The 26,823-nt window shown below is 58.7% G+C and overlaps 2 protein-coding genes across 8 annotated transcripts in view; one reads left to right on the top strand and one right to left on the bottom strand.

The window, feature by feature from the left end:
* The window catches only part of CELSR2 (cadherin EGF LAG seven-pass G-type receptor 2), an 88,790-nt gene extending 83,527 nt beyond the window's left edge, over positions 1-5,263 (top strand). Inside the window, exons 26-35 of one of the 2 annotated variants that reach the window (XM_075910443.1) lie at positions 248-360; positions 944-1,023; positions 1,248-1,374; positions 1,548-1,670; positions 2,161-2,291; positions 2,377-2,462; positions 2,548-2,715; positions 3,303-3,524; positions 3,797-4,043; positions 4,598-5,263. In XM_075910443.1, the coding sequence (XP_075766558.1) occupies positions 248-360; positions 944-1,023; positions 1,248-1,374; positions 1,548-1,670; positions 2,161-2,291; positions 2,377-2,462; positions 2,548-2,715; positions 3,303-3,524; positions 3,797-4,043; positions 4,598-4,619 (1,319 nt within the window). In that variant the 3' untranslated portion in view covers positions 4,620-5,263. The remainder of the gene's footprint in view (positions 1-247; positions 361-943; positions 1,024-1,247; positions 1,375-1,547; positions 1,671-2,160; positions 2,292-2,376; positions 2,463-2,547; positions 2,716-3,302; positions 3,525-3,796; positions 4,044-4,597) is intronic. The other variant, XM_075910442.1, reaches the window with a different exon arrangement.
* Positions 5,257-26,823, bottom strand: part of LOC112546788 (proline/serine-rich coiled-coil protein 1) — a 61,037-nt gene continuing 39,470 nt past the window's right edge. For 3 of the 6 annotated variants that reach the window (XM_075910448.1, XM_075910445.1, XM_075910444.1), the window contains 6 exons: positions 18,747-18,799; positions 14,719-14,776; positions 11,855-12,392; positions 11,290-11,419; positions 10,023-10,262; positions 5,257-9,628 (listed from right to left, as the gene is read on the bottom strand). In XM_075910448.1, coding sequence (XP_075766563.1) covers positions 9,552-9,628; positions 10,023-10,262; positions 11,290-11,419; positions 11,855-12,392; positions 14,719-14,776; positions 18,747-18,792 — 1,089 coding nt within the window. In that variant the 5' untranslated portion in view covers positions 18,793-18,799 and the 3' untranslated portion in view covers positions 5,257-9,551. Of the gene's footprint in view, positions 9,629-10,022; positions 10,263-11,289; positions 11,420-11,854; positions 12,393-14,718; positions 14,777-18,746; positions 18,800-24,200; positions 24,319-26,823 lie in introns of all 6 variants that reach the window. The other 3 variants (XM_075910446.1, XM_075910447.1, XR_012897913.1) reach the window with 2 other exon arrangements.

The raw sequence follows: 26,823 nt of genomic DNA, 5'->3' as shown, positions 1-26,823 counted from the left end.
CCGCCCTGCCCTCCTGGCTCGGAGGCGCACGCCACGACGTCACCACGCCGCTGGGGATACGGGTGTTCTGGGTGTGATTGACACTGGGAGCCGGTCCTCGCCCTTCTGCTACAGGGTTTAACTTGGGCACCGCAGGGGCTGGGCTGGTCGCCGTTCGGTGGAGACACGGGCCTGGGTCCTGGATTGCTGGCTCCTCTGAACCGTGCTAGTGTGGAACACAATGAGCGGTGTAGCTCTCTCTTCCCAGGGCTGGCCGTGGGGCTGGACCCCGAGGGCTACGGGAACCCTGACTTCTGCTGGCTCTCCATCTATGACACGCTGCTTTGGAGCTTTGCTGGGCCCATCGCTGCCGCTGGCTCGGTGCGTAAGGAGCAACGGGGCTCTCGGAGGCTGAGTAGTGCACAGGGCTGGAAAGACATTGGGAGGATCAAAGACCAACAGCAGCATGGGCTAGGAGTCAGGGCTACTGGGTTCTAGCCCTGCTTGGGGGGGAAGTGTGGTCTAATGGTTAGAGCAAGGGGCTGAGAGCCAGGATTCCTCGGTGCTCTTCCCTGTCCTGCCACTGACTTTCGGTTTGACCTTGGACAAGCCCCTTTGCCGCTCAGTACTTCAGTTTCCTTGCTGAGGTCCCCTGTTAGGGGTAGCCAGGAAGGGCGGGCCCGGGCCATGCAGGCCTGCTGATCTCCACACTCCTCCTGGCATACTTCAGGGCCTGAGCTCCTCTGTGGGTTCTTGGGAATTGGCCCAGCCCAGCCTGACCAGGGCTGTGAGCCCAGGAACCGCTGTGTGGCTTGTGCCTGCACAGCTCCCCGTCCCCTAGGCACAGCCCTGCTCTGCTGGGCTGGGGTCCTGCCAGGGCACCTTGGTCTCTGTGCTAGGGCCACATGGGCAGGCGGGGGGGCGGGGACTGCTGCCCATTGCTGACCCCCCCTCTCCCCCACAGACCAGCGTCTTCCTCCACATCCTGGCCACCAAAGCTGCCTGCCTGGCCCAGGAGCGGGGCTTCGAGAAGAAGGGCCCTGTGTGAGTCTGACCGCCCAGCGCCCTGCTCCAGGAGCCTGGGGATGTTTTCAGGGCAGCGGTTGTGCTGGGAGAACGAGCCCTGCCCCCTGCCCGTATGCTGGAGGGTGGGGGGGAGGCTGTGGGGGGGTGCGAGGTGAGCGGGGAGGGGGCAGGCAGGGAGGGGTTGGGACGGTGTGGGGAGCGCTCCCTGGCTCTGGCCAGGCCTTACCCTTCTTCTGGTGCAGGCTGGGGCTGCGGGCAGCTTTCCTGGTGCTGCTGCTGGTCAGTGCCACGTGGCTGCTGGCCCTGCTCTCCGTCAACAGCGACGCCATCCTCTTCCACTACCTCTTTGCGGGCTGCAACTGCCTCCAGGTACGGCAGGGCCTTTCCTCACCTGCGCCGGGGGCCATGGGGCGGGGCTGGCCCTGCGGCCCTGCGAGGCCCCGGAGCCGAGAGCTGGCCCGGCCACATTCCCATGGCCTGGCTCATGGACGCCCCCCGTCCCCCGCCAGCTGGGCTCTGACCTGCCTTTGGCCTTCCCCCAGGGCCCCTTCATCTTTTTCACTTGCATCGTCTTCAACAAGGACGTGAGGAAGGCCCTGCAGTTCGGCTGCAGCAAGCGGCACAGCACAGACCCTGCGCTCACCACCAAGTCCACCCTGACCGCGGTGAGTGCCTGGCCCGGCAGCCTCCCTGCCCCCCGGCTGGGCTCCCCAGCGGGCATTTAGCTGCTGAAACGCTTACAATGGCCTTGTCCAACCACTGCAAGAGCCGAGCATCGGTGGGGCAGGGCTCAAGGGTGCAGCGGGGCACGCCACAGGGGGTCCTGCTCGCTGGGGGGCTTGGGGCAGCGCGGGTTAACCTGTAAGCTGGTAACTCTAATGCTTACTGGGTAACTGGTTAACCTATGGGCACCGCCAGAGATGGGGACCCCAGGGCTGGACGAGCAGGGGCTGCGGGTTGGGACTGAGGGGCACCGGCAGAGATGGGGACCCCAGGGCTGGACGAGCAGGGGCTGCGGGCTGGGACTGAGGGGCACCGGCAGAGATGGGGACCCCAGGGCAGAGGTGTCGGGGAAGAACAGCAGGCTGAGTGGGCAGTGTCAGAAGAAGTAGTGGCTCACCATAGCCCCCCCCGTTTTCTGCTCCCCAAATCCAGGCCTACAGCTGCAACAACACCTACGTGGCTGGCCGGCTTTACCACATGCCCTTTGGGGCATCCACGGGCTCCCTGCACAGCACCACCCACTCGGGCAAGAGCCAGCACAGCTACATGCCCTTTGTGCTCAGGTACCGCCAGCCCAAGGCTTCCCCCCCCAGCCTAGGGCCGTGTGGCCAGACCCCGCATGGCTCCAGTGTCCTGGCTGTTTTGCAGGGAGGAGTCAGGGCAGAAGAGCTGCCAGGTCAGCGGACAGACGGATCCCAGTTCCCTCTTCCTGGAGGCCCCGGATCAGCCTAATGGTGAGGGGTGCTGCCCTCTGCCAGGGAGGTGGCCCTGCTGGGTCAGTCGCCTGGCACTGTGCTGAGTCCTCTGTCCCTGCCCCAGAGCACGACACGGACTCGGACAGCGACCTGTCCCTGGAGGACGACCAGAGCGGGTCCTATGCCTCCACCCATTCCTCGGAGAGCGAAGAGGAGTTCCCGGGCGGACCCTGCTGGGACAACCTGCTGGGCCTCTCCAGTGAGACGCTGCCGCCGCACTGCATGGCCAGAGGTAAGGCCAGGGCTGGTGGGTCAGCACCTGGGAGCCCTGTTCTGGGCTGGCTGGGCAGTGCACCCCTGCCCTGGCTTTCTAGAAACCTTGGGGCAGGGATATTGCAGCTGTGAGAGGCTCCTGTCACCTATCGGGCACCTGGGCTCCCCTGCCCTGCTGCCTGCCGCCTGCCAGGTGTCTGCCCCCCCCCTTCTCCCCTCGGCACCTGGCCTCCCTGCCACCTGATACCTGTCTTCTCTTGCCCCTCCCCTAGTGCCTGCCTGTGGTGAGCAGGAGCAGCCCTGGGTGGTAGGGAGGTGGGACTCAGGGGCTATCTACACTGGGGGGCTCTTGCACACGGCGTGGGGAGAGAGGGCTTCTCGTGCAAGAGCGCCGCTCTTTTCTAACAGGTGTAGGCTCTCCTGCGCACGAGGGCAGTGTGCACGCGGGCAGGGTTTCCTGGGCCAGAAAGCCCTCTGGCTAAAATGGGGAGAGCGTAAGAGCTTTTGCGCAAAAGCACATGGCAGCGTGGGCGTGTTCTTGCGCAAGAACCCGCCAGTGTAGACAGCCAGGGAGTCCCCGGCTCAGCTCCCTGTGCTCTCCTGCAGCAGAGAACCTGCCAAGCCACGGCAAGCCCTACTGGCCCGGGGAGTTCGTGACCACGGCCAGCGAGAGCGATGGGCATGCGGGTCCCGAGAAGCTGAGGGTGGAGCCAGCCACAGGGCAGGTGCGGCTGGGCCATGCAGAGGAGACAGTCAGGGAGAATGGGGACGCCCCGGACAAGAATATGCTGATGTCACTGCCCCACCCTGCCGCCCAGCCTCAGAAAGGTACGTGGAGATCCCAGCGCTGGTGGATGGGCGCGGGCTGGCAGAGCAGGCCGACCCGTGCTGCAGCCCTGCACACCAGCTGCAGGGTCTGGGAGGCCAGGCTGGACGGGCCGGCTCTGCTCCTGCCCGCAGTGTGGCACTAGGCCCAGGAAAGCATCTGGGAAGGTGCCCCTCACCCCTCGCCCCGGCTGGCCCCCACCCTTTCTCTCCCAGCCGCTCCAAGCTGCCTGGGCCCCCCTCCTGCCTCACCGCCCCGCCCTCTCCCCCTGCAGGGATCCTGAAGAAGCAGCGCCTCCCCCCCATCAGCGAGAACAGCCTTCGGCATATGGCCAGCGAGCCGTCTGCCCCCTCCCCGGGCATGGTGGCGTCACGTGGCTCCTCAACAGGCAGCGAGGGGAGCCAGGGGGGCAGGGTGCTGCCACGGCCCCGCCAGACACTGCAGGAGCAGCTCAATGGGGTGACGCCCATCACCATGAGCATCAAGGCCGGCACAGCGGATGAGGACTCCTCCGGCTCCGAGTAGGTGCCCACAGCTGAACCTGCTGCCATTCCCATCATGCTCCTGGCAAGGCCCTGTGCCCCAATGAGATGCTCCCTTGTCACCACGGCCTCTCCTTCCCCTCCCTGGCACCAGCATCAGCCTCATTGGCACAGGAGCTGGCAGGGGCCCTGTGCCCCCAGGCATCTCCCCCCTTGCCTTGGTCCACCAGGTCCACATTCTGGGCCTGGATCCCACCTCCCCCGCCAGGGCGAGCCCCCCAGTTCCATGACTACGTGCTGAGAATGAGCAGCTGGCCTGGGGCTTGACCCGGACGTCTGGGGCTGTGGGGAGGCGGTTGGGGGGGTTCTGCCGGGGCGCTGTCCTGCTCTAACTCCTCTGCTTCCTTCACCACTCTCGCACTAACCACCTTCTCTCCTCTGTCTCCCACCTCCAACCACCCAGATTTCTGTTCTTTAATTTCCTCCATTAACATGGCTCTGCCGCCCACCTGGCCAGCCTGCTGGGGGCCTGTCTGCTCATGACCATACATCCGTGTGTTTGTTCCCCCCCTTCTCGGTGTGTCACTGAGCAGGAGTGACGAGACTTCCATCTGAGGGCCCCTGCCCCAGGGATCAAGCGCCAGCTGACGGGGACCCGCCATCCCAGGGACCAGCTGCCAGTGGGGCCTGCCACTGAGGGCACAAGCTGCACAGGTGCCCCCACAGGCCCTCCAACAGGAGCGGGAGGACCCAATGTGCCTTCTCCACCCCTCAGGTTTTTGTGCTCAATGCAGACCCCTGCGGGCTGGTGCTGAGCAGGGCAGGGCCAGCCCCACGGATGGACGGGAAGAGCTGCTGGGCTTCTGGCGAATGCGCTGAGCCCCGCTGACCACTGCTCTGCACACGGCTCGCCGGAGGGCACCGCGTGGCGCTGCCAATGGACCTAGCAGTGGGCCGGTGGCTGCTGACGGATGAGCACTGACTCCATTGCTGCTGGTTGCTCCTATTGCCCCCCCCCCCGGCCTGGAGTGAGCCCACGGCCCTGCTGGGGGTATTCCCTTTGCAGCCTTAAAACCACCCAGGACTGGGCTGCCTGGCAGACTCCGGGGCTCTCCGCATGACTACATGTGGGAAGGAGCTGGGCTGGGCTGGGCTGGCCCCAGTGCAAGGCTGAGCTTGTCTGCGTCTTCAGCTGGCCCATGGCCTCCAGCATGTCTGGGCAGCATCACAGGGCACCCCGGGGGCTGGGGCAGCCATGTTCTGCACCCACTCTGGGAGGCAGGAGAGATGCCCAAGGCTGCTATAGGCTCAAGCCCTTAGTGCTGGCTATGCTGGGAGGGCGGCCGGGCCCCCATTAGCAGCACCAGAAGTGGGGGGGAGGCAAGACCCCTGTGGGTGTCCTGGCACAGTTGCTATTTTGTACAGCACTTGCTACAATGGGGAGTGTGAGCGAGGGGCGCTCGTGCCACCAGGCCAGGGCCCTGCCACACCTAGACCCCCACCCGCTCAGCTCCTGCACTGGCCCAGCCCGGCCCTGCCCCAGGACTTTGGAACATGCATTTTTCTGTGTACAGAGGCCTGGAGTGCTGCAGGGGGGGGGGGGGGGGGGGCGTGTCCTGGGTCTGCTATTGACGCTGGTGTAATTGTTAATTTGATGGCGCCTGCTGGACGCTTTTTTTATTTAAAGACCCAGCCTGGTTGTGCCTCCTTTCCCTGGGTGTTGGGTGCACCACAGCCTGGCGAGGGGGTGGCCCAGAGGGCGCAAGTTGCTGTGGGCAGGCTCACAGCCCTTCTGCCCCACACAGCCCAGTACACAGCACACCCCCGAAGCTGCTGGGCATTTGCTGTGGCATCAGGTTGCTGGCAGCTCCTGGTGAGAATGCGTCCATGGCTGGCACCGAAGGCTACCCCATGAAGGTCTTGGTCGGGGGCTCAGCAGGGGCATGGGCCCTCCAATGGGGGGTGGCAGAATCACTTATCGCAGGGCCACACCTATGGGGAAGAGGTGGGAATATCTCACTTGCTCCTCAGTGGGTTTGACCAGGCAGCTACAATCACAGCTTAGGGCGGGACGAGACCTCTAGACCAACCCCAACTAAGTCAGGCCGGGCTTTGGAAATGCCTACGGGTGTGGCGATTCCACCCCCACCCCCCCAGGGACCCCCTCCTAGGGAAATCGTTTTCCCTAATATCCAACCTGGACCCCCCCCCCCCACTGTAACTAGAGACCATCACTCCTTGGTCTGTCACCTGCCAGCACTGAGAACAGCCTGGCTTGAAGGTTGCTATCAAGCTCCCCCTCACCCTTCTACAGACTAAACAAGCCCAAATCCCTCAGCCTCTCCTTGCAGGCCACGTGCTGCAGTCCCCTCAGCATTTCTGTTGCCTTCTGAACTCTCCAATGCGTCCACGTCCTTTCTGCAGTGGGGGGGCCCAAACTGGACACAATACCCCAGATGTGGCCTCCCCAGTGCTGAATAAAGGGGAATCACTTCCCTAGATCTACTTGGCAACGCTCCTCCTAATGCACCTAATCTGCCATTAGCCTTCTTGGCTACAAGGACTCACTGTTGACTCATGTCCAGCTTCTCATCCGCTGTAACCCCAGGTCCTTTTCAGCCAAACTGCTGCTTAGCCAGTCGGTCCCCAGCCTGTAACAATACTTGGGATTCTTCCGCCCCAAGGGCAGAACTCTGCACTTGTCCTTGTTGAACCTCATCAGATTTCTTGTGGCCCAATCCTCCAATGTGTCCAGGTCACTCTGGACCCTGCCCCTGCCCTCCAGTGTATCTGCCTCTCCCCTAGCTTAGTGTCATCCACTAATGTGCTGAGGGTGCAAATCAACCCACCATCCAACCCACTAATGAAGCTGTTGAACAAAATCGACCTCAGGACTGACCCCAGGGCACATGGCTTGACCCTGGCTGCTGTGGCAGGGCCTGACTGCTGGCTATAGGCACCCAGCGCTGGGCAGCCTGCTCACCTCATGGGGGCACTGCCCTGTGCCGTAGGACTGGCCAGGCCCCACCACAGGCCAGGGAGTGATGCACCTGCCTCACTTTGCCGGGGTGCTGATCTTGGCTGTGCCCAGAGGGGCAGGGGGGTGGGTCAGGCCCAGCCTGTGGCTGGTTCCATGCTGGGTTTGTGGTGCCCTGCCTGGGAACTGGGCTGCAGCTGAGCCGATCTGTGGGCCACTTTGCCCTGCTGCCCATAGGGCCTGCAGAGGGCTCCCCGACAAGGGAAAGGGACCCAGCACCCATAACAGGCTGGCAGGGGGCAGGCCTCTGCTTGGCTCCTGGCCTCTCCCCAGCTTTGGGCACCCCCCAGCCTAGCAGGAGACCAGCAGCCACCAGGTTTGTCTAAAAAGAGAATGTATTGAAGAGAGCCAGCCCCTTCCACAAGGGCTAGTTTCACCGGCCATGCGGCTTTTCACACCACTCCTAGGGGGCTGGGTTCACAGCATTTCACGCCAGCACTTGTGGATAGGAGGGGTGTCACCCCCCCCCCAGTGGAACACGAGGGAGAGGGGTTTTTCAAACAGCTGGGCTTCTCCCTTTGTGCTGGGCTGCTGCTGGCATCCTCCCTCCCCAGAGCCTGGGGCCCTGCCATGCAGCCTGCCTGGCCCCCTCGGACACAGGGCCATTCCCACTGCACTGCTCACTGGCCAGGGGGAGGCACCATTTGGGCTCTTGGCTCAGCCTGAAGCCAGACTGGCAGGTTGCGGTTCAACTGCATGGCAGGAGCCAGGGCTGCTGTGGAAACCCCTAACTTGCCCACCATGACTGGCTGCTCAGAGCCCTAGTGCCCGGTGCCAGGGCCTGCCCCAGGGTTGACAGCAGGGCAGCTGCCCAGGGCCTTACCACCACTCCCCAGCCTTCCGCCACAGTGTGGCTCTCACCTGAAGGAATTTTGAGGCACCGCTAATGTCCAAAGATTGTCCCGTTTTTGTTGAAAACCCTGACCCTGGCGTGGTTCTGATGCAGCGGCAGTGCCTCCTGGGGGCTGTAGTTCAGGTGTTCCATGCTCCCCTTTGTTTCTCTTGCCTGGGCTGCTGGGCAAAGCTAAGAACATAAAGGCCAAAGGGCCGGCTTGGCCAGCGCCGTCTCCCAGCAGCGGGCAGTGACAGGTTCAGAGTGACCAGACCTGGGCAATTCTCAAGCGGGCTAGGGAGACAGTGTGGGGCTGCATCCCGCCCCATCTTGCTGGGCCTACCCTCCAAGAACATCTCGGCTTTATGTTGGACACTTTGGCCCTCACAACAGCTCCTGGCAGAGCGCCACAGGCTGGCTGGGTGTTGTGTGACGAGATGCTTCTTTTGGCTAGGCTGAAAACCCCTAGCCTGGCAACACGAGATCCGGGGATCACTCAGTGACATGATGTGCAGGGAAAAGAACACTTCCCTGTTCATTCTTCCCCCCTCGCCATGCCTCCCCCCCCCCGTCTTTTGTCCAAGTGGGACTGTCCCAGGCATGTTGCTCTCCCTGGCAGAAGCAACTCACTTTTGGTGCCCTTCTCTGTACATTTGCCAGCTGTAATGTCACTCTTGGAGATATTTTCCCATCATGCTCTGTGGCCTCCCCTCTCAATAAGGCCTGTGGGCATCTCCATCATGGCACAGGGCCAGAGCAGAGCTGGAATCCAAGCAGGGAGCTTGGTGCACAGACTGGGAGGTACCAGCTCCCCTTCCCAGGGTGCACCATGGGAGATGCAGTGAGAGGAAGGAGCCCAACCCTGACAGACAGGCACAAGGCACCTGAACTACAACTCCCCAAGGCACTGCAGCCGCCTTTCAGAATCAGACTGGATCCGGATCTTGCAGGGAAGCCCCTTTTCTGGGCCACTCTGTCCAGAACTGCTAAGCCCCAACTGGTGCACCTGTCCTGGTGGACCAGGCAAAGCCAGTATGGTCCAGCAACCTGCTCCGTCCCGATACAGGACATTTCTCACTCGAAACACCAAAGAGCCTTCCCTCCAGAGCTCACAAACGGGTGGTTCAGGTTCTCCTGCATCTTTCAAGCAGGCACATGCTGCTGGGGATGTCCAGGCACAGCACCACAACAGCCCATGGGTAGACGGTTCTGCCAGCACAAGGAGGATCAGGGTCTCGAAGCATCTGGTCTCAAGCTGCTTTGGTCCAGTTTGGTGTCACAGCAGGAAGCGGAGTGGGGCAGGCTGCGTGGACGTGGGGTTAGCAGATATGGGCAGATACTGGGGCAGGATTAGAGCCTAAAGCCCATGTGCTGAGATGACATGGATCCAGGTTTTCTAGAGTCACTGTCCAGTCCTGCTGCAGGTCCTGTGCCAAAGCTCAAGTGATTTCTAAAGGGGAGCCCCAGGCCCGAGGAGGAAAGAGGCCATGGGGATGGGCAGCTCCTGTCACAGGAATCCTACACAGGGCTGGGCACAGGGCAGAGGGGCTGCCCCACAGTCAAGGCAGCTTCACTCCTGATGTGTCCATGCTGTTTAGGAAGGAACCCACATGCGGCACTGGCGAGGCTGCTCCGACCAGCGGCTCTGCTCCCAAACAGCTCGTGCACCAATACAGCTTTACTTCAGAGAGCTGGGCAAGGTCACCTTGCGGGGTGGCTGCAGCCTGCTGCCTGGAGGGGCTGTCCGCTGGGGGCCTGGGGGCAAAGGAAAAAGTCAGCAGGACGCACTGGCGGGTAGAGTCACTGCTCCAGAGATCCAACTCCAGGGCCACGGAGCGGAACCCTACGGGCTTCTGGGACGAGCCACCAGCGTGGACCCCTCCCTTGTGGCGGGGAGGGAGAGCGGAGCAAGCGCCGCGTGTGCCCAGATAGCTCCAGCCAGGGAGGCCCGTGCTCCTCTGGCCGTTCCAGTCTGCAGGCAGCTCCAGCTGCACAAGGGGCTGGCTTGGAGGAGACACTACCTACCCAGGGAAGAGCTGCTGTGGCCCAACTGAAACCCGGCCAGCCCTCACGTGGTGCTGTGAGATGGGGCTGCACAGCCCCCGTGCCCGGTGAGCAATGCGCTTTGCCTGCGCCCCCAGGCTCTCACCTCTCTGCCCGGCTGCGCTCGGCAGCCCTCTCCGGCCGGCTGAGCTGTGGCCTGCAGGCTGCAGCTGGCTGGGCCTCCCGGGCGCTCCAGACCTGCTCCGGGCGGCGATGTGGCCAGCCGGCCGGGGGATGGCGCTGGGCACCGGGCGGTGGCTCAGGGCCTGGGAGGCACGTGTCCCATGGGCAGGCCGGGCGCTGGCTGGAAGCTGGGGAGCGCTGCCCCCACAGGCCTTCACCTGGCCTAACAGAGCAGAAAGGAAAGGAGCCGTCAGAGCGGAGTTCAGGCAGGTCTCTACACAGCCCTACTGGTGGGCCCCACCATCACCCCGCTCTAATCCCCTGGGGGGGCTCGGCTGCTCCTCACTCCCCAGCTCTACCATTACTCTTCCCTAGCCCCCCTCCCTGCAGCCCCCTGTGGTCCTGCTGTTACTGTCCCCGGCTGCTGATCCTGACCTGGGCTCCACACACGTCTCCCTGAGAATGGGCTGCTGGCCAAGGGACCTTTGAGGCCTGAACACATTTGACCTGATCCTGCCGCTGCAACTCCTGCTGCCAGCTCCTCACTGGGCAGCCGCTCTCTCCAGCGGCTGCAGGGAACAGTGACTGGGGGCCAGTTCTGCATCCCCTCCCCTCCTCTGCAGCCACAAGCCAAGGTCACCATGAGGCCTGGCCGATCCTCACCTCTGGGAGAGCTGTGAAACCTGGCTGTGTAGGGACATTGAGCCGCTCACAGCGCGAGATAAGAGCAAGGGAGCGCTACAGCCTAAGCCAGGCGCCACCTGCCTCTATAGCTCACGCTGTAGCGGCTCCTGCACGGAGCTCCCAGGTTCAAATCAGCTACTGTGCAGTGGCCAGCGACATCCAGGGCTGATTTGTTGGGCTGCTGGAGGGACCTGGTTCCTGGTCCTGATGGATTAGCAGCACTTCTCTGGAGCTTGTCCATGCAGGAGGCCAGTCTGACTCCAGCCAGCCCACCCCACTTGGCCCACAATTATTTTCCAAACATAAAAACCCATCGGCTACGTCTAGATTTTAACCCTTTTCCGGAAAAGGGATGCAAATTAGACACAGCGCAATTGCAAATGAAGCGGGGATTTAAATCTCCCCCGCTTCATTTGCATAAAAATGGCTGCCGCTTTTTTCCAGCTCGGAGCTTTGCCGGAGAAAAGCGCCAGTCTAGACGGGGATCTTTCGGAAAATAAAGCCTTTTCTGAAAGATCCCTTATCCCTCTTAAAATAGGCTCCGCTGTCTGTTCAGAAGCAGTTACCTGCACTTGCTTCCTGTTGGGGCTCTGCTCTCCCCGCGGGAGAGGAGGGCTCCTCTGCAGGGCGGGGCCGGGTAGGAGATGGCCTGGGGCCCTTCGCTCCTCGGCTCTGGGGCAGGTCCTGGTGGCTCAGCTAGTGCAGAGAGGGTGAAGTGAGGTCACAGTGCTGAAAAACGGAGGCCAGCCCACCTGATTCTCCCTGGAGCCCAGAACCCCAAAGCTCACCAGTCTGAAAACTGACAGGGTAACAGGCGGAGTCAGTTCATGGGCCACAGAGAGGCAGCCACCTCCCGCGGGCACGAGAGATGGGCATCTCATGCCAGCAGCTGCTTTCGTCTACAGGAGGGAAAGCCGAGACAGGGCCCTGGCTTGCCTTGGACACACAGGAAGCCTCCCCCCGAGAAGGGCTGGGCCAAAGTCAGGTACAGGGAACACTGAGCAGGCCCCAGCAGGGTGGTGGAGTAGCTGCAGCACACCAGGAGATTCAGGGGTCAGAGGAAAGACGGGGGGCTGGATTCCAGACTCCCCCCACCCCTGGAGCTGGCAGGCCTCTCAGCAGCCCAGCTACCTTTTTGCTGCTCTGCGGTCTCTTTGTGGGGGACACTGCAGGCGCCTTGCTGGGGGCAGGTTTCTTATGGAGCCGATCGCCGCCGGCGGAGCGACTGCCCAGCCTGTGCCGGAGGTGGGGGGGTGTTGGCGCTGCCCTGGCGCACAGGGCGGGGCTTCTCCCTGGGGTGAGGCGCATCCCTGGCTCCACGGTGGGCAGGAGAGCCCTGACCGGGCTGTTCTTCACCACGAAGGTCTCGCGCCGGGGGCTCCGCGGGCTCGCCCGCTCCTTGTGCAAGAGCCGCACGGGTGCAAGAGACTCGCCCGCTGGACTCAGTGCCGAGTCGGCACCGGCCTTCTCCTTCTCCCGCAGGCTGCACCTCTCCAGCTGCACAGCCAGCCGGTTGGCTTCCTGCATGATCTCCTCCAGCTTCTCAGCACTCAGCGGGCTCCAGCGGGCCAGGTGGTCTCTGCTGCAGCCCACGCCCTCCTGCTGCAGCCCGTGCAGGTCGAGCCTGTGCGCCACGGGCCGGGCCTGCTCGGTGGGCGCCTCCTCCCGGCTGCGGGGACAAAGCACAGTTACCAGCGCTCACACAGGCAAGTGCCCAGGGCCGCAGGGCCCATCTCATCTCTCCAGCTGATCTCGGTTACTCACTGGAGCCCGGTGGGAGTTGGCTGAGCCACCTGGCAGGAGCAAACCTGCTGGGACTTTATGGCTCTGGAGTGGCACCAGTAACGGTTCGCCCACAGCGGCCCCGCGAGGATTCATTTGGCAGGGTCAGAGCCCAGGAGAGCAGCTGGCTGCGAGGGATGCTGGCGGCTCAAGCTCACCATGTCTGGCCGTGGCACAAGGGACGGGGCAAGCTAAAGCAGAAGCACACAAGCCCCTCCCATGGCAGGCCCCAGAGCCACAAGCCCTGATGCCTGGTGCACATACAGCGAGGCGGGAGACATGGAGAGGGGGGCAGGCAGGAGCGGATACATGTGGCGAACCAGCTCTCTGCAAATGCCGGCACCATAGACCCACCTGCCCCATGCTGCTGCCTCTGTAGGAGGGGAGGAGCAGAGGGGAAGAGCAGAGGAGGCTGCCACAAAACAGCCTCTGTCCACGGTGGGCCTGAGCTCGCCATGGACAGAGAAACAGCCTCTGTCTGCAGGAAGCTCAGACCCCTCCATGGACGGGCTGCTGCCACCCCGCATTGCTGCTTCTGTATCAGAGGCAGCAGCGTGAAGTGGCAGCTGGTCCACAAGGGGAGCTGGTTTTTAAACTAGGGATGTTAAGGACTAGTCGACTAGTTGAGTATCTGATAAGCTTTTGGTTACCGGATAGTCAGTCGACTAGTCGATTCCCCCCTTCCTGTCTCTATCAGATAGAGGGAACAAAGGGGGGACGGGGGGTACTTGAAAGTGGCAGCACCGCACAGCTGGTCCCGGGCTCCAGTGCGGCATTTCCGCAGGGGCTCTTGCACATTTCAAAGGAGGAATGCGGAAGTGCCTATCGACTGGTCGACAGAAATCCCATCAACTGCTCGACAAGTCAATGAACTGCTAGTTAACATCCTTATTTTAGATCAGGGGTCTCCAAACTACGGCCCGCGGGCCGGATGCGGCCCGTGAGGCCCTCTCATCCGGCCCGTGGAGACCTTTTTGTCTGGCCCTGCCTTCCGCGTGCCGGTGTGACGAGGCAACCCCCGCCCGTCCCTGGGGCGCCGCTGAACAGGCCCTTCTTGCCGCGGGGGGGGGGCCCTGTCAGGGGTGTGTGGCGTGTACTCACGCCGCGCTGGGGCAGGAGAAGCAGGCCGCTCCGCTGACAAGCGGCCGCGCGGCGGCAAACGGCGCAGGGGGCGGGGGTTAGCACGGGCGGCGTTCCCCCGCCCAGACTGACAGGGCAGCCGGCCAATCAGGGGGCAGGATGGGCGGTGGTGGTAACGCCCGCCCGGCAACGTGCGGGGGAACGTGAACCCCGGCGGGAACTTTAAAAAGGTGACCCCTTCCGCCCAGGGGGGGGAAGGAGTGAGCGGTGGCAAGCAGGAGGGGAGGACAGCGTGCAGAGGAAGGGGAGAGCAGGGGGAAAAGCCCCCCCCCTTCTCAGGAGTCCAGACCCGACGGCCACCCAGACGGCAGGACCAGCCCCGGCGGGAGGGGTGGGCGTCTGGATATACGACCGTCAGCCTGACGGACGAATCAAAGGTGACCGCCCCACGGTGGGGGGAGGTAGAGGGTCACACGAGGAGGGAAAGGAAGCAGCCCAGGGCAGAACTCGTTAGAGTTGGCGGGCTGACGAGTTACGGCAGGAGCCCCGTCAGCCGGACCGGAGCCAGCTGGTTCCGTGTCCTTAGGGCCCTGGGCTGGGGCCCGTGAGTGAGGGTGGGCCCGGGCCCCCCTTTCCCTCCCCTTCAGCACTGGAGGGAGTGCATGGTCAGAGTACCGGCCGCGCTGCGACAGAGGGCGCAATAGGCAACTGAAATTCCCCGTCGTGAAAGCGGCCCCCGAACTGCTGTTTGATAGTTAATGCGGCCCTCGGGCTGAAAAGTTTGGAGACCCCTGTTTTAGATGGTCTTCCCTCATGGATCAGCTCCCCCTGCCACTGCCAGTGTGGGATTGCAGGGGGCGCCCCGGGAGTGGGGCAGGAGCGCACTAGCTGCCTCCAGGGACTATCGAATAGCTGTGTAACTGCCCAAATGGGATGTGGTTACACGACTATTCAATGACGCAATATCCATCTGACATCCCTGCTCGCCCAGCGGGCTTTCACTCAGCACCATGGGCGGGGTCAGAACCCGGAGGGCCCTTCAGTGCCCAGGCAGGAAGCTTTATCTTCAGCTGCTGGCTTCACTGAAACGAGCGTGACTGACAGCAGCAGAGGGTCTGGCCCTTCAGTCTTACCTGTCTGATGGAGAAGACAGGCCAAAGTCAAACTGCTCATCTGTGATCAATGTTATACCTGGAAAGCAGCATCAACCCATTATTAACAGGGTGAAACTATAGCAAAGAGCTGAATTAGACACAGAGAATTAGACACAGAGACGTTAGGGACAGAGTCAACCTGGGTTCTGTAAAGGGAAATCGTGCCTCACCAGTCTACTAGAATTCACTTGATGGGAGGGTCAAAAACATCTAGCCAAAGGGGATCCAGTGCATAAAGTGTACTTAGATTTCCAGAAAGCCCTTGACAAGGTCCCTCACCAAAAGCTCTTAAGTGAGCTGTCATGGGATAAGAGGGAAGCTCCTCTCATGGACTGGTAACTGGCTAAAAGACAGGAATCAAAGGGTAGGAATAAATGGTCAGTTTTCAGAATGCAGAGGTGCCTCCAGGTCCTGTTTTGGGATCAACCCTATTCAACAGATCGAGAAATGATCCACAGAAAGGGGTAAGCAGTGAGGTGGTAAAGCCACGGCAGAGGGTACAAAATGACTAGTTCTCACCAACTGGCGGGAAAACAAAATGGCCTCTGAAATGCAATGTTAATAATGCAAAGCAATGTATGTTGGAAACCATCGTCCCAGCTAGCCACAGCAAGCGATGGGATCTAAAGGGGCAGCTAGCACTCAAGAGAGATCTTGGGAGCCATTGTAGCTAGATCGCTGAAAAGAGCCACTCACTGTGCAGCAGCAGTCCGAAAAGCAAACAGCAGGGGAGGAGCCACTAGGAGCGGGGCAGAGAATAAGGCAGCGCCACTGTAGAGACACATGCTAAGCCCACACTTGGAGCAGTGCACGCAGTTCGGGTCGCCCCATCTCGGAAACGCATTAGAACTGCAAAGGTGCAGAGCGCGGCAACGTCCACACGGGAGGTTACAGGCCTGGGACTTCTTAGCTTGGAAAAGAGACAGGTACAGAGGGATCTGAGAGAGGTATATAAAACCCTGACTGGTGTGAAGAACGTGAGTAAGAAAATGTTCCTCACCCCTCCACATCACAGAAGAACCAGGGGTCACCCAATTAAATGAATATGCAGCAGGCTTAAAACAAACAAAAGTCTTTCCTCAACACAATCCGAGTGTGGTACTTGTTGTCGGGGGAGGGTGTGAAGACCACGACTATAAGCCTGGTCCACAAAAGGAGTTTGAGGAGCTCGTGGAGGATGGGCCACAACTCCATGCTCTGGGGTCCCTCACCCTGATTGCCCAAGCTGCATGGATCACTCAATAATGACCCTGTTCTGTACAGCCCCTGAGGCACCTGGCACTGGCTACTGTTGGAAGACAGGACACGGGGCTGGGCTGACCATTGTGTGATGCCCAGCCCCCCACACTTTATGATATTGACGTATGGATACCAATATGCATAACTCAAAGATGCTTCGGACAAAACACCTCATGTAACCTGTCAATCAACGTCAGTCTGCTGGATCGGTGTATCTGATTTTGATGTCTGCATCATTCTTGTATGTAAAGTTAGAAATCTGGGGTCTAGAATGGCAGCGGTCACCAACCAGTACACTGGGATCTACCAGTAGATCTTGGAGCCTCTGACAGGTGATCCTGACTGGTTTGGAAGCTATCAAGTGTTGGCACTTCAGTTGCCCCTCCACCCAGTGTCATGCTGCTCCTGCCCTCTGCCTCGGAGCTGCCCCTTGGGAGCCTCCTCCTCGCTGTGCAGGGCGTGGGAGGGAGAAGAGGGGAGGTGCTGATGTCAGGGTGTCCTTCCTCCCCCACAGCGAGAAGGGGATGGAGGGGGCTTGGCAGTGCAAAGCTCTGTCACTCTCACAAACACGCACTGTCCTTCCCTCTCATCTCCGGACCCAACACACACGTGGGTTGTTGTTACTACTTGTACTGCTTGCAAAGTGGGTTATTTTTAGTGTGCGACTGGTCTGTGCATTTCATCATTGTCACTTCTCTCTCCTGCTTCCATGGAATTCTGGGAGCAGCGAGTTCTCAAATGCCCAACCTGTTGTGGCTGGAGTCATTATCCCTGTGGGAATTGCTGCTCCTGGCATGTCCCTGCAGAGGCAGAGCAGGGCGTCTCCACATGCTGTGCTAGGCTGCAGACACTGCTCCTGCAGCTCCCAGTGATCAATAATGGGGAACCGTGGCCCCTAGAAGCTGTGGGCTCAGTGCCTGTAGACGAGGGGCAGCACATGGCGCCATGGCTGTACATTCCAGTTGCTTTCAGGAGTGGTGCAGGGCCAGGCCAAGCCTGCCTTAACCCCACTGCTCCACCACCTGGAAGCCATCTCAATTAAACAGTACCCAGCCAGAGCCTGCTTCCTGAACCCCTGTCCCAGCCCTGGACCACCTCCTACACCCAACCTCCTGCCCCAGACATGAGCCCCCCTGCACCCAAACTCCTTCCCAGACCTTGCACCCCGAAACTCCTCCTGGACCCCAATCTCCCACCCTGGGCTAATCTCAGAGCCTCTCCCCTTGGCCCAAGACCAGAGCCTGCACCCCAACCCCCTACCCCAGCCTGGTGCAAGTGAGTGAGGATGGAGTGAGCAGGGTGACAGGGTGAGACCTCGGCAAAGGGATGGAGCAGGGGCAGGGCTTCAAAGAAGGGGCGGGAAGGAAGCCAGGCAAGGGGATTTGGGTTTGGGGTAGATCTTACATTGCACTTAAAGGCTACGTCTACATTGGCCCCTTTTCCGGAAGGGGCATGTTAATTTCAGCGATCGTAATAGGGAAATCCGCGGGGGATTTAAATATCCCCCGCGGCATTTAAATAAAAATGTCCGCCGCTTTTTTCCGGCTTTTCTAAAAGCCGGAAAAAAGCGGCGGACATTTTTATTTAAATGCCGCGGGGGATATTTAAATCCCCCGCGAATTTCCCTATTATGATTGCTGAAATTAACATGCCCCTTCCGGAAAAGGGGCCAATGTAGACGAGCCCAAACTGAAAAAGCGTCTTGTGGTTAGAAAGGTTGGAGACCCCTGGTTTGTGGTTTTAAATGGGAAAACGAAAGCTGTCAAGGGTGTTTCTCTCAACATCTGGGCAACCACCTGTGAACAAGTTCCTTTGTCTTCCAAGTCTAAACAGTGGTTGGTTTTAGGAAGACATGTGACCACCCCAACTGGGAAGGCCTAACCAGGTAATTTTCCATGAAAGGTGAGAATGTGAACCACAGAATTCCTGCCTAAAAGGAAAGGTATTTAAGATACAAAGTTTTCAGGGTCTTGGTCTTTGGCTGGCAGGACACACCCAAGAGGATAACCAGAGACACCAGGGCTGTGTCTAGACTGCATCCCTTTTCCGTAAAAGGGATGCAAATTAGACACATCGCAATTGCAAATGAAGCGGGGATTTAAATCCCCCCCGCTTCATTAGCATAAAAATGGCTGCCCCTTTATTCCGGCTCAGAGCTTTGCCGGAAAAAAGCGCCAGTCTAGACGCGGATCTTTCAGAAAATAAAGCCTTTTCTGAAAGATCCCTTATCCAGAATGAGGGATAAGGGATCTTTCAGAAAAGGCTTTATTTTCTGAAAGATCTGCATCTAGACTGGCGCTTTTTTCCGGCAAAGCTCTGAGCCGGAATAAAGGGGCAGCCATTTGTATGCTAATGAAGCGGGGGGGATTTAAATCCCCGCTTCATTTGCAAGTGCGATATGTCTAATTTGCATCCCTTTTACGGAAAAGGGATGCAGTCTAGACAGCCCCAGTGTCTACATCCTCCTTTCATTGTTAAAGGGGGCTTGCCAGAATGATTCACTTGGGGTTCTGATCCCATCTGGGGAGTGGTTCCCAGGAAACTGGGCCCAAAACTGCATTTTCCTTGGAGCTGAAGCATTTCAGCATCTATATTGCTCCTCAGGGTGGTGGTGGTCTCAGCTCTGTGCCTCAGCTGGGGGAGACCAGGTGAGCTGGCCCAGCAGGACCGGGTGGTGAGAAGCCCCAGAGAGCAAGGAGGTGAGTGTCAGTAGTTTTGTTAGCACTCCAGGAAGCAAGCTGCTTTGCCAGGCATGTTCCAGCCCCTACCTCCTTCTGCCAGCTCCATTTTCCAGAGAGCATCAAGGTGGACCATGGAGTATCTGGAAGAGAAAGATGCAAAAGGGGAATCAGAGCTACATCCCTGCCCTACATAAAAGGCAAGGAGTGTCTGTACTGCAGACAGGCTTGGCCTCAGCTTGGATCAGCAGTAACATGGATCCAAAGAAGGCAGGAAGGTGCTGAGGTCAAACAACCCCTATCAAAGGAACAATCACTGCCACTGGAAACGTTCTTCACCTGCGGCTGTAGCAAGAGCGCCCTTTACCCGGAAAGTTAAACAGAACAACTGGGGCCGTTAAGAAGCAGGCAGTTTGCTAATTATGTTGTCGATACAAATTCTGTCAACCACAAGAAGGGAAGTTAACCCCCGCTGTGGCTCTGCAGTTTAAGTGTAGCAGCCAGCCTGGCTCTTACTACATTTAAAATGCAGAGCTGCAGTGACGGTAGGTCCCAGGCCCGGCACGAGCCAGGACTGAGCTGGGATTGCTCAGTCCCTAATCATGCTGGGTCCAGCAGCCCACGGAGATGGTGCTGGGGGAGGAACCAGCTTTTAAGCCAGCTTCCCCCAGCACCAGCTCCTGCTCCCACCCTGCACACAGAGGCAGGGTGTGTGGTTAAAGACTTAGGGACGCCCCCCGCCCTGCTGCCTCTAACAGGAGGCTCCAAGTGTGGGGGGCAGGGAGCAGGAGATGGTGCTGGGGGGAACAAAGGAGGCAGAGGCACAGTGGGGACCCCGTGCCCCTCCCTTTGAAATGTACAAGAGCCACAGAAATTCCCGATTAGCTGATGAATCGACATTTAACATCCCAAGGGGGAATGCGAGTAGTCAAGGCCTAGGCTTATCGGGTAGCAGACTAGTCTCTTACGTCCCTAAGAACTGGGCATTTGCCTGCCCTGTGTGTGTAACGTTGGCTTGGGCAGGCCCTGCCGCTGTTTACAGACATGCACAACTTGACCGTTCTCATGGGCATGGCGTCGTTACCCGGCTCGGATGTGTGTCGGGGCAGGGCTTTAATCAGTTTCGCTTGCCGTGGGGGCCTTCAGGCCGCAACAGAGGCACTAAATCACTGAAACCACCCAGTAGTAAAGCCACAAAAACAGAGCAGGCGTGGAAGCACTTTTAACGTTTGGCATTTAATTGACTAGATTTCAAATTGATTCTGTCCCTTTAAAGCAAGGAACTGGGAAATCGGGACTTGTGGGTTTCATTCCCAGCTCTGCCCACGACATGCTGGGCAATTTAGGCAAGACACTGCCACTATCTGAGCCTCAATTTCCCCCATGCAAAAGAGAGGATACGAAGATCGACAATGCTACAAGATGAATCCATCCTCTCAATGATTGTTTGGGAAGTGCTTTGAAAGTTCCCAATTAAAGGGCCAGGACAACACTATTTTAGGTTTCAGAAGATCAAGTGTTTCAAAGCAAGTTTCCAGCAGGTCAGTCTGCCACCCATGTGCAAACCAAAGGGAACAGAACCCTAGAGATGTGACTCACACCTGCTCCCCTGTGTCCCTCCACTGCAACCAGGAGAGATCAGCCCCGTGCAGCCCGGCTCCACCCCTACGATTACTGGCGAGATGCAACGGGCCCAGTCCTGGTCTCATGACTGCACTTGAGACGGTTGCCAGGTCGCTCACGCTGCACCCGCTTCCTCTTTGCAGTACAGTGGGTCTCACTGGGTCTGTCCCAGCACTTGGCTCCCCCCTTTGCCTGGAAACCCCGCATAAACCGGGAGCCGAGCTAGTGCCGGCTCCTCAGCCCACCCCCATACTGCTCAGCATGCAGCTCCCAGCGCTCATTTTCCATAAGTGCAGCAACACCTTTCTTAACACCCACTACGTTCCCGGCCCCGGCAAACACACGCAGGCTGAGCAAACTGGGACCTTTTCCCTCCACTAAACACGCTTAGCACCTCCACAATCCTGTTTCCCTCTGCCCCCAACATCTACGCATCCACAGCATAGCACACAACCCCTCCCAACACCCCGAGGAGGCAGGGATGGCAGTTCTATTGCACAGAGGCCCACAGAGACTAAGGGACTTGCCCAGGGTTCCACAGGGAATCTGTGGCAGGGTGGGGAATTCAACACAGGTGCCCCTAGTCCCAGATTGGGACAAACAGTGAACATAAGAATGGCCATACTGGGCCAGACCTTCTGACAGTGGTCAAAGTCAGGTGCCCCAGAGGCAATGAACAGAAAAGGTAATTATCAAGCGATCCCTCCCGTCACTCATTCCCAGCTTCTGACAAAGAGGCTAAGGACTTCACCCCTGCCCAGCCTGGCTAATCATTGATGGACCTATGCTCCATGTACCTATCTAGCTTGTTCTTAAATCCCGCTAAAGTCCTGGCCTTCACAACATCTTCCAGCAAGGAGTTCCACAGGTTGACTGTGTGTTGTGTGAAGTACAGTAAAAGTTTAGTTATCCAACATCTAAATATCTGGAAAGGTTGGTTATCTGGCATTGCTCCCAGCCACTGTAGCCCCATATCTTCAGGCATGAGTGCCTGACTGTCATGTTACCGAATTTGGGGGAAGCAGCCAGATCACTGCTGCACCCATAGGTGGGGGTGTTGGCCCCAAAAATGGTATAAAAGGGGACCATGTGAGGTGTTGAATAGAAGCTTACTGTCTGCTAATCCTGTGTACGCTATTCATGTGATTGTATAATGTCTGTGTGTGAAGTTGTAAGCATGTACTTTGTGTGGATACTGAGTATTTCTCTGCATGTGGTTGAGCAATGGGCAGAGCTCAGCCTATGGACATGCTAATGAGTGAGGCTCTGTGGGATAATAGCACTCAATGGGCCAAGGACACACCTCGGGAATGAAGCCTGACACCTAAGAGCTACCAGCAGGGAACACAGGGATAGGCTGCTGGCCAGGTGACCTGCTGCAGCCAAGAAGAGACCAGGAAGGACGTATAAATTGGCCATGTGGCCGTCTCCATTTTGTGCTCAGCTCAGCACTTCATCCCAAAGACAGCAGTGCAGGGATCGAAGAGCTGGAAAGAACTGTGGACCCGTCCTAACCTAGGATGTACAACAAGGACTTCTAAACCAGCAGCTATAACATCTCTGCTAAAGCCTGCATCGAGACCTGGGAGATTCGATGTACGTATCGTATGATACTTTAACAACCTCACTCTCCTGCTTTTCTTTCTTGTAGCAATAAACCTCTAGATGTTAGATGCTAAAGGATTGGCTCAGTGTGATTTGTGGGTAAGGTCCAGCGGGTAAATTGACCAGAGATCTGTGGCTGGTTTCTTGGAACCGGACAGAACTTGTTCGGGGTAGGTGGGATTGGGTTCTAAGACCCCCCTCCTGTGTATGAGGCCCAGAGCCATCTGGGGCACAGATATTGCTGGGGTGTCAGAGGGATTTTGCTCGTGAGGCTTAAAGCAGGCAGCTGGAGTGCTCTGTGGGACTGGTGTGTGGCCTGTTTGGGAAGGTCTCCAGTCTTGGGGCTGTAAGGAGCCCTGAATTTGAGCAATTCGCCCTGAGCAGACGCCCTCAGCGGTGCCCAAACCGGCCCGGACTGTCACACTAACTCCTGCCTGTTCAAGCGGCCATTGCAGGGCTTCTTACTGCCGGTACTGCCAGTGCTGTCATCAGGTGCCTCTTACCCCCACACCCTGCCTCAAGCCAGATCGAGTAGCAGGCAGGGGGCTGGTCAGGCACTTGTCCATTTCACTGGGGGAAGCTCTGAGCAGCCACAGAGGCACGGAAGCAGCGGCACACTCAAGTCATGCTTGCAACACAAACTGTGGCCAACACATGTCTCATCAATGACACACATGCTGGCTGCTTGTACCGCTGCCCAGTTCACCCCCCAGGAGTACTTGTGCCAATGGAAAGGGCAGAGCCCTGGGTACCAGCCCTGCGCTGCTGCCTGGTGTGAGCCTCAGAGAGCTTATCACTGTGCTGCAGAGGAGCTCAGCACCAAGTTCCCTATCTCCCAATGCTGTCTGCAGCCCATAAGCTTCACCGCTGTTAAATCCCACAGCCCCACGCAGCACTTCTCGGCAGACAATCTCTGGCACCAGCATGGGCCCGCCTTGCTCTGCACCTCTCCTGTGAGCACTGGAGACAGGCTGCAGGATCGGCCTGTCTTTAATAAGCAACCTGAGGATCTCTCTGAGGACAGTGTGTGGTGGAAATAAGGAAAGTCAGTTCAAGGCTGCCGGGCATTCTGGGGGCGGCGGCAGACGGAGTGCTGCTCCTGGGCGTGAGGGGCAGGCAGAGGGATGACGCTCCACTGTAATGCAATGGGGGCTGCACAGTGCCCCCTGACCCTGGATCCATGGGCTGAGCTCAAATCTGGAATGAGGGCTGCACTGACAATGGCAAAGCAGGTGGCAATCGTCTGCTGGCAGCTGGCATGCTAGAGCGCCGAGGCAGTGGGAAACCATGTGGGAGGTGGGAAATCCAGTGGGGGTGGTTGTCATGCAAGTGAGGGGCTGGCAGATTCACTGGTGGTACTGAAATGCCAACAGTGACTCTAGGGAACTCTCCTGCCCACATGAAGCTGCACACGTGGCATCCCGAGAGCTGCCAGGAGAGCCTGAGCTGCCGACTGAGTTGGTGCAAGGCTCCTGGAGGCAGAATGGCCATGAGCAGGGTTTGCTCGACAGGACAGCTCAGCTGTAAAGGTTCGCAGTGGCTCTAGCGAGGGCTGAAAAAGGTTAACGGGTTACCTGGGAAGCATTAGGCTCCCCAGAAGGCTTCCTGGGTAGCCAGCTGGAGGTCCAGAGCAGCCCGGGCTGCATCAGGCCAGCTAGCTAGACCATGTTGGGGCAGCAGGCAGGGTGGCATCGAGCCTACAGGACTCCAGTCCCATCTGTGCTGGGCCAGCAGGCAGGGCCCTACCCCTGGTGGAGCAGCCCGTGGGGGGAAGGCAGGGCCCTACCCCTGGTGGAGCAGCCCGTGGGGGGAAGGCAGGGCCCTACCCCTGGTGGAGCAGCCCGTGGGGGGAAGGCAGGGCCCTGGGCCTAGCCAGCCTGTGCTAATTAAACAGCATATTTTAATCATTTCACCAGTTAACTATTTTAACAGCTATTTACATCCCTAGTTCTAGCTGCCTGTTGGGTCCCAAATAGCAGCTGGGAGGCTGCAGGGGAAGCTGCTGCCAGGGCAGGGGAGTGGCCGCTGCAAGTGAGCAGTGTGGGGCAGCAGCAGTGAAACTCTGGAAGAGCCACGGAGGTGTGCTGTGCTGGAGGTCAGGTGCTGCTGGAACAGTGCAGGGTTACAAGCACCAGGCGCTTGGATTACTGGCTGCTGCCAACCTAGACACAATTTTACTCTCTAAAAATGGCACTTTGTGCGGCAGAAACGTGCAAAGCCCCGCAGGAAAGCAATGCAAACGTTACACAAAGTCACAACAGGACTTTGCAACTGGAAAGACAGCAAACATCTCTGCCCCGTCAGTGCGACACACACCCCAGCCACGGCTCTCAGGCCAGCGTATGTGGAGCTGTGGTTCTCCTGGCTGTCCCATGGCACGAAATGGGAGGGGCAGGAACTCAGCCGGCGATGCCACCGGGGAGTGCTCAGAGGACTGCAAAGGGGGGAAAAGAAAAAAAAAAAATCAGATTTTTGGACCTGCAGATCAAGCAGGGTCTGCTGCACTTAGCTTTGCCACCTGAGAAGGCCCATTACGTCCCAGTGCATCTCCGTCTCCTTAGCCTCTCTCCTGTCTGCTCTTTCCTTCTCCAGACCGGCTGCCACGCTGGCCCTCCAGGCCCTTTGGTTACAGGACACTGCAGCCTGTGACCCCTTTCCTCTTCCTGCTGAGGGATCTGGGGGCAGACGGTGAAGCTTCTCAACCCGTCCTTTAGTCCTAGAAACGCTTTTAACGGGAAATGCCCTGACACTGGCTTTGGCCAGCCCCAGCCATGGGGAGTGTGAGGGTGTGTCTACACTGCAAAGTTAATCCGAAATAACAGCCCTTCTTTCAAATTAACTTCAATAGCGTCTATACATGCAAAACACTATTTTGAAATAAATTCGAAATAGCGGAGCGCTTAATTCGAATTTGGTAAATCTCGTTCTACGAGGAGTAACACCAAATTCGAAATAGCTATTTCAAATTAAGTGCTGTGTAGACACTTAATTCGAAATAGGGGGCCTCTAGCCCTTCCCAGGGAGCCCTGGTGGCCACTCTGGGCACAACCAGGAAAACTTACTCTCCTCTCCCACAGCCCCGGAGCCATTGAAGGGGTAGACCCTGGCCACAGGGCCTGTGTCAGCTCCAAGCCTGCCAGCCCAGAGCCAGCAGTAGCCACCTGACCCAGGGGCCCCAAAACATGAGCCAGCAAGCCACTGGCAGCCAGCCCTCCACCGCTCCCCAGGAGCAGTCTGCCGGCTCCCAGGAGCCTGACAGAGGCTGGAGAAGGCGAGTGCCTTCCTGGTCTAGGGTGGAGATCATGGACCTTATTCAAGTTTGGGGGGGATGCCCCCAACATCCATGATCTCCTCACTAGACGGAGGAACGCGACCGTCTATGGCAGGATAGCTGCCAGCCTGGCCACTGAAGGCCACATGCGAACTGAGGAGCAGGTTTGCATGAAAACCAAGTTGATCCAGCGAGACCCCCAACCCTGGGCCCTGAGCTTCCCCTCCCCCTTCTTCCCCTTGCTTCCCCCTTCCAGCTCCCTCCTCCCAGGTTTCCCCCTCCCCTCTGCCAGTCTCCCCAGAAGTTCATTCCCCCCTCCCCCAGTTTTGTTCAATAATCCCAGTTTCTATTTGTGAACATACGTGTCTTATTTGACATCAGGAAGGGGGGCTAGGGAGGGGTAAGTGGAAGGACGTGAGGGAGGAATGGGGCACGAGCCCCCGGTGGGGAGGACTAGAGTAGCTCTGAGGGCTCCTCGGGGTGGACGCTCTCCCTCAGGGCCTCCTGGATCCTGACAGCCCCCCAATGGACCCCCCCGGATGGCAACCAGCAGCAACTGCAGCTGGGCTGATGGCAACGAGCCCACGAGACGCACCGGCGTGCCCAGGGGCAGCTCTGGCTCAGCCCCACACACTAAGTCCTAACCTGCTGCCCTGCCGGCACTGGTTCTGGCCAGCCTTAACTTCGGTTCAGGGTCCACTCAGTGTGGATGTGCTATTTCGAAATAGTTTGTGTGTGTAGATGTGTTATTTCAAATGAGCTTAATCTGAATTAACTATTCTGAATTAAGTTAATTCGAAATAGCGCTGTAGAGTAGACATACCCTGACTCAGCAGCCTGGCAGGGCAGGAGTTTAAGATCCTATTCCATGGACATGGCTTTCAGGCGCTGGCACCGAATACTTCCCACAGGCGCTGTGGGTGTCGCGGGCCACGCACTCCCGAGGGCTGCTGGGCTGCTGTTAGTGCTACAGCCCCAAACTGGGGACCCTTCACTTACAACAGGGGTGGGAAACCTAAGGCCCAGGGGCCAGACGCAGCCCTCGGCTTGCTTGGATCTGGCCCCCATGCTCAGGGCTCCCCACAGCACTGGGGAGCCTGCGCTGGTACTCCAGCCTCCCTCCGCCCTGCTACAGGCCTGGAGCACACAAGATCTGCTATCCTGTCCCCCGCCCCCCACAGCTCTTGCACACAAGGGGACTATGGGGAGTGTTTTTTGCTTCTCAGTCGGGGCCACGTTTGTGAGGGGTTTTCTTTTTGGCTTCTCACTTGTGTGTGACCCCTGACTATTTCTGTGGGCCAGCGGCACCCAACCCAAGAAAGGTTACCCAGCCCTGACTCACAAGGTGCCCCAGACGAACACTTCTGTCTTGCAGTTACCTCAGACACTCCAGTTCCCCTGCACCACCAACAGCACCATTCCTCATACCAGTCTCATCCAATAAAAGGTTTTTCTGATCCCAAAGGACCAGTCACCTGCTCAGCTCAATATAAATACACACTTCAGGTCCGGCCCCAAATCATGCTGTTCCCAATCCTTTAGCATCTGAAATCCAAATGTTTATTCATAAAAGAAAGTTAAAATTGTTAAAGGAAAGAATCAAATGCAAACACCACTTGCAAAGTTCTTGGTCCAGGCTTGTAGCAGCAATGGAATAAATTACTGGCT

This window comes from Pelodiscus sinensis, chromosome 27, assembly GCF_049634645.1.
Source record: "Pelodiscus sinensis isolate JC-2024 chromosome 27, ASM4963464v1, whole genome shotgun sequence".
NCBI classification, from domain to species: domain Eukaryota; kingdom Metazoa; phylum Chordata; order Testudines; family Trionychidae; genus Pelodiscus; species Pelodiscus sinensis.
The sequence above is the reverse complement of the archived record's forward strand: the minus strand, read 5'-3'. Positions and strand labels throughout refer to the sequence as shown.